Raw genomic sequence first — 13,673 nt, 5'->3', positions numbered from 1 at the left:
CAGAATAATAGCTTATAATACAATGGAGTATTTGTAAACCTTTCATTAATAAATAAATATGTTTACATTACAAAAGCAATAGCATCCATAAGTTGCATAGCATAAGTTTTTTTTACTGTACAGTTATCAGTAATGACTGATGGAGATATATAGAAACATTTTTTAACTTTTTAAAATTTCTAATAATGTATATTGCAAAACATACATTTACTTTTCTTTTCTTGTACCTGTTAAAAAAACTGAAATTCATTATTTACATTTTTAAAAATCTGCCTTAAAAATACTAAAATTTAATTTGAATGAAAGATTTACACCCCAAGACCTTGCATATTAGGCGATGAAAAAGAAACTAAATTTCTCTTTAAAAATATTCAAATGTTATGTTTTATCAGACCCGCAAAAGAACTTGAATTTTACGTTATCTTCCTATTATATAAAGTAGTAAGCGTTTTTTGTCTGTCCCGAAGGATCTCGCTAACCGCTGAACCGATATTGTTCTCCTTTACAGTGAAGCTTCTTATAGGTCCTGGGAAGGTTTTAAACTATTTTTCGAAAAAAAAATAATTTTTATAACTCTTTGGAAACTCAAATTTAAAATAGGATGAGGTCGACTTTTTCTTCTCCTACCAGTGCAGTGCCCCTAGAGGCTTCTAGGGGGCGTAGCCGCTAGTATTACATAAAGTAACAAGATTATTTCAATTGTCTGTTAGGGTATCACGAATTTTTAAATCTACTGACTTATACATTTTGGGAAAGCTCACATAGGTTTTAGACTATTTTCTAATATATTAGTCTTGAGACGGTGTTTATAGGCTACTTTTCTGTACTATCCACTTCAACTATAGCTCCTATAGATGCTAGGGGTGCAGTATTTAGAGAATAAAATACTGCATATTAAATTTACTCACAATGATTGTATTATATTTATTAAAAAAGTTTGACTGAATAATGAAAACATCTAAAGGTAAACACTCAAAATGTTTTTCTTAAAACGCCGGGACGCATACATACAAAAATATGGGACATCTTAAAAGTAGTCTACCTCAGAAAACGCCACCCTTACATTTTAAAAATCTATTTTATAGTATTTAAAATAGAAATATCTATGTATGCATTTAGTTTTTATGAATATCATAACAATAGACACCTTGATTTTATTTTATATAAAGGAAAATAGTGTTAACATGTTGCAGGCGTTTTTGAGTATAGTAATAAATATAGGTGGGATAGTTATTCAAAACAACCAAATAAAACATTCAAAAACGCTATTTAGTTTTATATCACTTCCAAAAAACTTACTATTAAGTAATTGCCGAAAATTTGTCATTGCAAAATAAAACAAAAAAAATCAAGGGTGAAATTTTCCCCTCTCCTCTATTAAAGGTTGAGGCGCAAAGCTGCCAACATTTTTATGATAGTCAAACTACTATTTACATAATTTTGAGCATGTAAGTTTGTGGGAATCATTAAAATGTAAACATGAAATATGAGAAAAAAGGGGATTTATTAGTTAACCCTTACAGATCGGGGGGGGGGGGGCTCAAAGAGCCCCCCCCCTCTAGTTTTTTCAATCTCATTTTTTTTGTAGGTAAGATGGAGAGCTGTAACTTCATGACTTTTTAAGTTTAGTAATAATACGTCGGCAAGAGTTGATTTTATTAGGATATCTGGTCTGTGTCGGTCGTGGCGTCCGGTCAAAGTCGGTTGGGTAGCAAAAAAAATTAGAAAAAATTATAAATAAATCTTAATTTCTACATTATGACTTTTGTGTATAAGGTAGAAACCTAAAATTTTTTTGGTGAATACTTAGATATCAATGACCATCTGAGAAAAGTGGTGTTATGACCGTTTGACCGCTCCCTGACCGACTTTATGACCGATTTTTGTCCGGCTTTTACTACAGACATATATCATGAATATCGTGGCTTCTATTACAGCTAGAGACCTATAATTTTTTTTGGTAAATCCTTGAGCAATAATAAACAGATAAAAATATTAATTTGCGCCGCCAACCGCCGTTTTACCGCCGTAACCGCCGAAAATGGCGGTTTCCGTTATTTGCCGTTTTTCGGCGATGATCAGGAAAAGTAATTTTTTTGTTATGAAAAATAAAAATTCGTCCTAAAATTTGGTCATCCTAGCTGCAAAATTGGCCGCTCTACAGCTGTTTTAAAATTTAGCGGCTGGCCGCTAAAAAGCGGCTAAGGAGCGGTCTGACTGCTATGACTAGAAAAAGTAATTTTCTCTAAAAATACACATGAACCAACAGAAAAAACTTTTACGTCTTTATCTGTACTAGGAGCCGAGATAGAGGGGGGGGGGGCTCTTTGAGCCCCCCCCCCCCCCCCCGATCTATTAAGGTGGGAATTGGGGCCCGATCTGTAAGGGTTAAGGATAATTAAAAATAGCGAGATAAAGACATACATAGAAAAATAGGCAAAAATAAATAGTTATAGTAAGGAAGAGATAAAAAGAGAGAGAGAGATAGAAAAGAAAAAATGTAGAAAGATAATGTAAGTGAAAGAAGCAAAATACGGAATGTTTTAATTACTCTTAAAGAATCTGCAACAGATAAGAAAATTATCTAGAGAATTAGATTAAAAGGTGGGTGGATAAAATTATATTTAACTTTACAGACAACAAAACAATTAGTCTTTAAAGTGTCTGTAAGTAGAGCAAAATCAGCCAACTTAAATTTTAAATAATATTGATATATATTGTAAATAAATTATAAGGCTTTAAATTCGAAGGAATATGGAACAATAGCCCAAAACTATATCCAGACTTATTTATAAAAAATAATTAGCCTAAAACCATCTACGAGCCTATAAGAAGATTACCAGTGAACAAGTATTATAACTATCCAGTGGTTAGTGAGATCCTTTGCTACAGACAAAAAAATCTTAATACTTTATATAAAAGGATATGAATCAAATTCTCTAATGCTATATTTGATTAAATTTTTTTTAAATCTGATAATACAAAAAAAGAAAATATATATTTGTTAATGTAGGTTATAAATTAATTAGTGTAAAAGAATGTGTAACAGATAAGAGTAAAAGATCAATGATCCACTTTTAAGAAATTGCTTTTACTAATGACTTTTTGTACTGTAATCGATATATTTTTACTTGGATGTTGCACCATATTTTATTGTGCTCTGATAAGTTGATGCTCGCAGCTGGCTATAATAACGATACCCTTCATCCACCTCCACAGGGTAGCTTCTCATAGGTCTCACCACCTTCCCAAGAGAAATCGCCCCTGGAAAAAATCTAACCTCCCAAAGAAAGATTAAAATAATTTTTAAAAACTAAAATTAGAAAAATATCCCCTCTTCAAATTTTCTTAAAAATCTTTTAAAATCTAAAATAAAAAAATGAGGTATTTAATTCAACTCCGTCCATTCTCAAGTGCCCCCACAGGCCTCTAAGGGCGTGGCCGATAGTTTTATATACAGAATTATAAATAGACCTTTTTTCCCAAAGAAATGGGCTTGTATGTATGAATATTATGAATTAGAGAGTTAATACATTAAAGAAAATATGTAATAAGAGAAATAATATCTGTCCGTAAGGTACACTGTCATTCAATAATAAGTGATTACAGCCAGGGAAGGAGGGGACATTGGGCTGTTTATTACACTAGTCCCCAATAAAATAACGTTGTTTTATTCATTGGCTTACCAACTTTGGGGACTTTTTTTGACTTTGGTTGGTTCATTGGGTGTCCATAGTTTTAAACAGCGATTTTAATCTAAAGAAGGGATAATTTTGTGTTTCATCATTGGGGATGTACATCAATTTATCGACCATTGTCTTACTCCTTTAAATCCCTGTTAGACAACACTTCTAAAATTCATTCTATATCCTAACTATAATATGGAGGACAAAATAAATATGAATATATGGGTTAGATTTTGTGGCTTTTCTAACTTTTACTTCTAATGGTTAAATTGTCTATGAGTTTAGTTTGCTGTTTCCAATGAATACTGCAGAAAGCGTCTAAGAATTATCATTATTATGATAATAGACTGTATTCATTTATTTCAATATCTGAAGGGATAAGACAATGTCAATAAAATACGAAAAGCTAGGGATCTTAAGATGGAAAAGATAGTTGATAAATAGATATACTCCCATAACCCCAATTAGAAACAAATAACCCCTTTTGTAGATAAGTTTGGACATTTAAAAAAATATGATTTCGAATAAGGGAAAGTGTTTCTAAAAAGAGTGAAATGAAAAAAACAATATAATTAAAGGTTTTCTAATTCGGTGACTTAACAATTTTTGTATTATACAGAAGTTGTAATTTTGTGTATCATCATTGGGGATGTACATCAATTTATCGGCCCTTAAGATCCCTGCATTTATTGCCTATACATACGATAATGACCTTCAAATAATAAGAACATGCAATTGCATATACATATTTTTCTATTCTATATGTAAAAACAAATTAAACTATTTTATATTTCAGAAAAAAACTTCTTTTAAAAAATACCCATCCTTAAAAAAATATGGGCGGTTTCCCTAAAAGTGCCTAGTTATCTCAGAACCCCCTCCCTCCCCCCCTTATTTTTATATTATTATAAATAAGGGAGAAGTAGTTTTTCTTAACAATAATCTCATTTTCTATTTGTTATAAGAAGGGAGAAGGGGGTCTTTTTATTGGAAGTTATAGAGGGTAAGTGACAACAACTACGGAAATATAAACCATAGAGATGCTACACATCTAATAATAGGAAATGTTTATTATTTTCTGTATTGACTATTACATGGTCATTTTGTCTATAATCAATCAACGCCCATGTATCAAGCATAATAACCAGAAAGAAAGGGGACAATGGGCTGTTTATTACACTAGTCCCCAAAGTTAAAAAAAACGTTTTCTAATTCGTTTGCTTTACAACTTTGAGGACTTTGGTGCATTTTGATTGTTTGATTAAGTTTTATGTTCAAACGTTTCAAACACTAATTTTATTCGATAGGAAGGGTAATTTTTTGTATTATTCTTGGGGATGTACATCAATTTGTCGGCCTTCGTCTTATCCCTTTAGATCCCTGCATATTAACGCTAATATTGGATTATCCTATTATATAAAGTGGGTTTTTTATGTTAACATATATAGTGTACTCTATTTCATGGAAGCTTTACTTAAGTCATGGGATATTATTGGGTATTTTGAATATAGATATCAGTCTCATGATACTTTTTGTATATTTTCTGCTCGCTCACTAAGATGCCAGGGACGCAGCAGTAATAAGTAGTAGAGGTAAGTAATAAACCTTTTTAGAAACTAACTTTGTCTTCTTGTATGTCTTTGTATGCCTAAACTGCTATGGCAATTAATGATTTTATCAGCTACTACTAAAGATAGACGGCCAATTTATTTCTTCTTCTGAAGATTCATTTTAAAACTACACCATAATCTTGAAATTAATTTTTTTTTTTGAATAATAAAACTTTTTATCAATGCAATATAAAACATGTATACTTATATAAGATGAAAATCTTACTTTCATATTTGCAATAAAGACAGACAAAGTATTTTAAATAGCTTAGATAAAAGTCAAATACTATTATAGAAAAGGCAAACATACAAATATTTTTTAGGCTGTCATTCAAATTTCTTTAATATAGTAATGCTATAAACGTGGTTGTTTTTTCTTTTTATCGCCGAAAGAAATTTATGCTAAATGCTTTTCTTAAAGTGAAACTAATATAACTAATATAAACTTAGAAAATATATTGTAGGAGCAAATATGTCTTGTTAAAGTTAAATAAGATCACAAAACTTTTATCTGTACCATACACGGTGTTCTCACTAAACTGTAGATTCTAATCATTAAGATTTTCTTGGCTATAATTAAACTTTAAAATTTTTTATTGAGATTTATGATGTCCTATGAGCTACTGAACCAGAAAACGTGTGATTTTATCTTCATATTTTAATGCTAAAGATTAAAAAAATTCAGATATTAAAAAATGATTTAAATTAACAAAAAAATTTCTTAAATGGAAATAAAATATAATAAAAGGGTAAATTCACAATGAATTAACACAAATTATAAAATGTGCATGATTATCTAAACACTGGCATTGATAAAATAATGCAATACAAGGGAATACATACAACAAGCTTATTTATAAAACATTATAAATCATCAACTAAGTATTGCAATAACTCTATTATATTTGTGTATTTCCTCAAGGAAGTACAAAAAAACTTATTTTTTTATGGTTGTAAAAGGTAAAGAGAATTAGAAAAGGTGAATGAAGAAATAATAAAGGTTTGAATTTCTTCCTGTATTAGTAACGAGAAGCAGAAAATGGAATAATTAAGGTTTCAAAATTTTCCCTGCATTACTCTCTTGAGTAGTTTTATTTTCTCATATTATAATATAAAGAAAGACAACTAGAATTTGAATATAAATAGTTCTACTGAAAAGATTTTATATGGTAAGTAGGATTTTTATAGCAATTGTATGAGATTTTAATAAGGTTGTTGTACAAACTGTAACACTAATTATTACAATCTACAGAGGGGGTAACTTTGTCTATCATAGCTGTAAGGTACATATTATCCTTTACACTAAGATACATGGATTTTCTTTATTATTTTGTTTGTTCTACGCCATGTACCTATGTGGTCAACCTTGTTTAATATTATGTTATTGAATTAACCAATCAACATATATTTTATAATAATTGTCATTTATCCTTTTTGTCTGTAGCTTTGGATTTCAATAACTACGGCACCAATTGAGTTTTGCACTTTATGGAAGCTTCTTATAGGTTCCTGGGTGATTTATTTAATCTCTATATCTGAGTTTGGTTTTAGGCTATTTCCCTTCTATCCTTACTCCTTCAAATATAGAGCCCTTAGTTGCTAGAAGTGCAGCCACTAGTGTATTAAAAAATCAATATGAATTTGAAATAAAATGTTTTTATAACCTGTCTGAAAAAACTTGACCTCCATATTCTTTTATCCAAATTATTTCTTTCTTTCACTTTGGAACAAAAGTTTTCATGTAGAACTCACATTTACAACACTTTTCTTCTAGCACAAAGAACTTTTTATTTTACATTATAATACATCAAAGTTAGGAAAATTTTCTATTACTTTCTTACATAAAAACACTGTCATATTTTTTAAAAATCTAAATTAAGCTTTCTATGAAAAGATTCTAGTCCAATAAACCAAATCATTTTTGATGAGCATATGAAAGCACATATCAAACAATACATGGCAAAACCTACATCTTATACCTAAACATTTCATAAAATGCTTCTTTTGGGTGAAAGACAGAGGGATGAACAGATTTATGAAACACTCAAATTATAGAGTAGTTGCTCTTCTTTTACATATTAAATGATATTAATCATACAGTGAGTTTTTTTTTATGAGAACTTTTTTGAAAGCAATTTTACCCCACTTATAGTTATCAGAATTTAATGATTAATGGCTTATTTTCTTCGTTTTTTAAGGGAAATTATGAAACAACAAACAAAATTACAGTTTTTGTTTAAAAAGTACAGTAAAGTTGAAAATTAAAAACTTAGGTGTCAACATATAAAAATGGTTTTAGCGCATTTTTCTTAAAAAAATGGATTTTCTGTAGTCGACTTTGGGGGGCCAGTACTCCCTCCCTGGTTGAGATATGACCTTCAAACTTTGATATGTTCTAGTGCATGTCCCTAATAGTATCTGTATACATTTTTAGCTCTATATCTCAACTTTGAAGTGTTTAGCAGCCATTCTTGCAAAAGGTTGATTATTTGAGCATAAGAAAAATGCGCTAAAACCATTTTTAGAATTTGACACCTAAGTTTTTAATTTTCAACTTTACTGTACTTTTTCAACAAAAAATGTAATTTTTTTTGTTGTTTCATAATTTCCCTTAAAAAACGAAGAAAATAAGCCATTAATCATTAAATTCTGATAACTATAAGTGGGGTAAAATTGCTTTCAAAAAAGTTCTCATAAAAAAAACACACTGTAGAAACTCCCCATAACTTTTGATAATAAATTAAGTTCACTGACACTACTAAGTTCAATAAGTTTTGAAAACTGCAACAATAATGAAAGCTGAGATAGAATGTTTGTTTATTACTAAAGTTATGTGAAAATTATCTTGCAAGATATTCAAAACATCAGGGTTAGGGGCAGATTAACAAAGGATTCATCTTATGTTATTTGAATGATATATTTAGAGCAGCAATTAAACTTAAAACTTTTAATAACTTTGTCATTAAACTGTGGGAAACTTAATTTCCTTAAAAGAAAGTGTAATTTGTGTAATTTTAATCAATATTTTTTTAGATCAAAGATATACTAGAATAGGTTCTAAAGATAGTAATGGTAATAATAAAGATTATTAACAAAGTATATGCAATGAATTCTGGTATTGATATAAATATATCTAACAAAATAAATTTCTAATAATCATACCATCTCCCTGAGAAGTGACAAAGTTATATCTGTGCATCTATAAATTAAAATAGAAATAACAACAAAGCTATTTATTCAAAGACAACAAAACTATAGAATGATAAGTTTACAAAACTACAGAATGATATGCTTACAACATTTTGAATTGATTTATCTTATTCTTTTTTTCTTACATATAAATAAAATTTGCTTAACTTTCTATATGGTTCTTTAATGAAAAAGCAATTATATTTTACCTAAGTTTATAAGGAAATGTGTACACAAAAAAAGAACAAATATGTAATAATATAAAATCCGAGAGCCGGCTCATTGGAGAATTTTAAAGAGCCATTGTTGAATCTTATATGTAAAAGATTTTAGCTAAGATAAGCACCAAGTCATAAATACCTTGATCTAGAGATAAACATTGGAATCTAATATGTAGTGGCTCTCAATATTTTTTTTAGAGCCAGTTTAAGAGTTTTCACATATGAAAACCAAAAATGTCTTGTTTAAATCACACAACCTTTCCAAAGATTTTGATAAAATTGATTAAAAGGATGAAATTATTCAAAATTAGCACAGCACGATAAGTAATAATAATATTTTTTTTCTTTTTCTTTTTCAGTATTCAGAATGAAATATGAAATAATTTTCATTTTAGTATTTTTTTTATAAAACTACAATTAAGGTCGTCCGTTCGTAACGGTTAGCTCTTTTTGTTAATTTAAAAATTGAGGTGATAGGTTCGAATGTAAGACTGACACTAGATCATAACTAAAGTTATTAAAAATCCTCTCTACTTTGGATTTGTCATGAGATCGTCATAAACAGTTAGAGAAGGGATAATGCCTTGGCCTTTAAAAAGGCGCAACTCGTTAACAATTACAGTTAGAACTTTTCAGAAAAAAAATTCGTGCAATCAAAGGGTTAATTGTTTGTTGGACAGTATTTTACGTAAATGATAACGAAATTTTCAATAAAAAAAGTAGCTTCAATATGAATTTAATAATTTTATGTAATTTGATAATTTATTCATCACCACATAAATGTTAGATTAAAATGCATATTCAAATCTCCCCTACTGCAAAGTATTTCTGTTTCTTTAATCATATAAAATGATGTGCTATTGTGGTAATACGACACCCAGACGGACAGGCCGTTTACAGAGTTGCTTCGCTGTGACTTATGATAACAAACCCCCCGCACTAATCCTATTATATCACTATCCATCTCATGACCGCTGTTAACCCCGCACCCAGCGGTCAAACTAGCCTGCCTAAATGTGGGGAGGGGACTTGAACATGCAACTATCACGAGTCCCTCATGCGCTTATATAATCGGGAGGCACTGCCTCCCCTTTTACCACCGTTGCCCCCACAGCCTGTCTACCGTCGGGCGCTAAGCCCTAGCGCCCCACACCCCCTTCAAACCTAACCATTGTTATATTTTGTTGTATATATATAGTAAACATAACTTGTAAATATTATTCAGTTTAAATATATAATTTCTGTATGATTGAATCCTGCTTGTTTGTTTGGTAGAATACTTAAAGGCTAGGGCTCGTTGAATCCGAACTCGTTACCCCGTGGGCCGAGAACGCTCGGCTTACCAGAACTTGGTGTCAGCTGTGAGATCGAGCCTTACAGAAACTAGCCTATTCTACCTCTGATTGGACCCTTTGGCAAGTAAGGGGACAATCAGCCGCCAACTGACCCGTGAGACGGCCTTTTTAGGTCGAATTTCCATCATTTTGAACGCAATATGTGGGCCCCTGGCCTACAGCAAGCAGATTTAGCCTGCTAAAAGCACCAGTTAAGACGCTTTTTCCGTGTCGTGTAGGAGTAGCGCTAGGTGCGCAGCCACGGCAATCGGATAATTTAGCTCAGACGGCTACAGAACTGAGTCTAAATTGGCAAGTGTAGCTGGGACAAGCCCCAGGACACCCAGGCCAAACCTACGAGACAGACAGCTGTGTGCTGGTCTCCCTAAGAAGGCAATGTGTGGCTGCGAAGCTTCAGCACACAAGTAAGCCCTACCACTGCGACGGATAGCAGATTTTGAGCCACAGGCACGGCAGGACGGGACATTCCCTGCCGCTGCCTCCCAGGATTCGAACCCGAGGCGCTGCAGGACGGGCCATTCCCTGCCGCCATTTGTCGGGATTCGAACCAGCGGCGCTGTAGGACGGGTCATTCCCTACCGCCGTCACCCCTCTGAACCTTGCAGGACGGACATTCCCTGCTGCCAGTGCTTCCAGAATCACACCTAGAGCTCCTAGTGATAACAACACATCAGTGTGTATAAATGTCAACCAAGTGATAAAAACCCTTCTTGTCGTCAAGACGTCATTAATAAGCTCCTGCTTTCAAAGTGTGAGATAGAGTTTGACCGCCAGAAAACCTGTTGTGACCAGCGTGAGTTGAGTGTTTCAACAAACCAACAATATCATCAAGTTTTCTAGATAAGTTTTTTTTTATTATTATAATATATTAAACTATCTAGTTACCCTTTATATTCATTTTTAGCATTTGTCCTTGTCTCTTTTTTCAATAAGTCATGGCACAGAACACCTTTGCTGAAATTGTTAATAATGGAACATTTAGGCCTAGGGCTAATTCAAAAAGGATTAGAGAGGGAAGTGATAGTGATTTTCAACCTCCTAGTGACATTGTTGAGAGGGCTATGATAAATTGGCAAAACGTCACGTCTACCATGGAAAGTTTAGAAAAAAAAGCAGATAATATGGGGTCTGACCAAGAAACAGCTAAAAGTTTAGTCAGCAAACTGTCGCCTATTTTGAATGATACAGCAGAACTGCTTATGCTTCTAGCCAGAAAGGTTGGGGGGCTAGAAAAAGCAGCTGACTCTACTAAGGCAACCTTGACCAAAAACGTAGTATGTGGGAATTTAGTAAACTCTGTTGAAACTTCGGTTGCCTATAAAAAGTGCTGTGAAGACTTAAAGGCAACAGCCACTCAATGTAAGATTATTGATTTGGACTTTGGGGCAAGCTTAAAAGAGCACGGGGAAATTGTTAAAAAGGCTAAGGAATCTTTGGAAGAAATTGCTGAATTGAAAGATATCATAGCTAGAGCACAGATCATACCACTTGCTAAACAAACAACTTTGCGCAATGGTAAAAACACCATTCCTTTTATTGTTAAGACTAAAAGTAAGGAAGATAGGGCAATGGTAGTTAAAGAAGTAAGCAAAAGTGGTCTAAAAACCCCTTTTCATTGGCCTAAATCAATTGTTGACGATATTACAAAAATGCGTGTTCAACTATCTAACTTTAAGAATGAGAAAATTGACCTGACAGACAAACATATTCTTATTAGACCCAATACTGAAACTGGTAGATCTTTATTTATTTCCTATCGTGAAAAAGATTCTAATAAACCATGGATACATCTCCAAAATGTTAAAGTACCAGCAGATTCTAAACTTGTTTCACAATTTAAGCAACAGCCATGCTATTCTGAATACTTCAAGCTTTAAAAATACCGTTATTTCAATTGAATGTTTTTGTTTTTGCTATGGTTTGCATAGTTCTAGTTAGATTGAACAGAAGTTCTAATAAAATAAAGATTCCTGTTTTTCAAACAATTTATCCCCTCTTTTTCTCTACCCCTCTACTAATTAATATGTATTCAAACCTCTATTTTGAAACATCTTCTAACAATTATACAAGGTTTAGTCTTATCTACAACAGATTAAATTCAGTTAATTTTTATTTAGTTACTTGCTCATCTTTTATTAAGATTTATAAATTTATGTTTAATGAATAGTTTAAGTTTCGTTGAAAAGATTTACATTCAAAATGTTAATTCAACACAAGATGTTTCTTTACTTAAGGATATTAATTTTAGTTCTCTTAATTGCAATTCAATCAACATAAGCACTTACAATGTAGGTAAAGCATCATTAAACAAGTTTAAACTTAAAATTAACGCAATGTTAAAAACTAAACCTGATATACTGTTCATTCAGGATATTAGATTAAATAATAAAGAAAGTATTTTTAGTAAAGAAGCACGTTTTAATATGGCTGGCAATTATATATCTTATTGCAATAGTTCAAAGGCAGATAGGGGTGTAGCGATTTTAATCAAACAAACACTAAAATATGAAATAATTAAAAGCTTTTGTTCCACTGATGAAAATATTTTGATTCTAGATTTAAAAATTAATGAATGTAGAATTTCATTGATATCGTGCTATGGGCCAATTCAAAATAACAACAAAAATTTCTTTAAACAATTAAGGGAGAAAATAATGAGCATTGGAAATACATTTTACATAATTGCAGGGGATTTAAATGCAATACCTACAACTATACAACCAGAACAAGGTCTCGAACACTTAGACTTGATAAATACAAATTCATTACCAAATTTTGAACATTGTAAAGAACTTTCTTTGTGGATAGAAGAAAATTTTTGTGTGGACTTATTTAGATTGCTTCATCCGACTAAATTAGAATTTAGTTATGTTCCTTTTTCAAATACTAAAACAAACAGAAGTAGAATTGATCAGGTTCTTATTAGTCCACAGCTTTCAACAATTTTTAGCTCATGCAAGTATGAGCCATTTAAAGCGTCTATATTTGACCACAAGCAAGTTTTTTTCAACACATATCAAAATACTTCTAAACGTGAATGTACTATAAATTCTTCATTATTAGATATTGATGGTCTTACTGAGTGTGTCCGAATCGATGTTTACGAGCTGGTTCTACAACACTGTGATGTTCCTAACAAGCTACATCTACAAGACATCATTTCTCAGATAAGTTTAGCATTCAGATTAAAGAATGACCTAAGTTTGACAGAATTTAAAAATGATAGGCTAATATTGTTCTGGATTGAACAAAAAGATAAGGCTATTAATTATCTCTTTGATTTACTTCCTCCTTTAAATGACTTGTATGAAATGCCTTTAAATATTAGTCATGATGCTTTCCTTGAAGTTTTGTTAAATTGTGTTAAAAATTCTATAATAAGCTTTCAATCAAACTTTCTTAAGAGCAGTAGAAAAATACAAAAAGATTTGTCAAAGTCATTAAACGCATTGAAGTGTGGAAATGTCACAGATAAAACTGTACTTAATAAAATCATTGATATTGAAAACAGTCTGAGTAAAATGGAAGATGAAGAAAATTATCGTAGGTTAGAGACTTCTGGGTATTTCCACATTTTAAATGCAGAAAAGGCCTCAAAAACATTTAGTAGTT

At 31.5% G+C, this 13,673-nt stretch overlaps 1 protein-coding gene across 3 annotated transcripts in view; it reads right to left on the bottom strand.

The window, feature by feature from the left end:
* The window catches only part of LOC145326077 (A-type potassium channel modulatory protein KCNIP1-like), a 114,339-nt gene that overhangs the window by 33,712 nt on the left and 66,954 nt on the right, over positions 1-13,673 (bottom strand). The window contains exon 1 of one of the 3 annotated variants that reach the window (XM_080169177.1): positions 6,961-7,077. The exons of the other annotated variants lie outside the window; for them this stretch is intronic. Within the exon in view, the coding sequence (XP_080025303.1) occupies positions 6,961-6,985 (25 nt within the window). The 5' untranslated portion in view covers positions 6,986-7,077. Of the gene's footprint in view, positions 1-6,960; positions 7,078-13,673 lie in introns of those variants that run through there. 3 annotated transcript variants of the gene reach the window in all.

This window comes from Acartia tonsa, chromosome 8, assembly GCF_053477335.1.
Source record: "Acartia tonsa isolate MP-2025a chromosome 8, ASM5347733v1, whole genome shotgun sequence".
Classification (NCBI taxonomy): domain Eukaryota; kingdom Metazoa; phylum Arthropoda; class Copepoda; order Calanoida; family Acartiidae; genus Acartia; species Acartia tonsa.
Note: the sequence above shows the minus strand (reverse complement) of the source record. Positions and strands in the feature narration are given on the sequence as shown.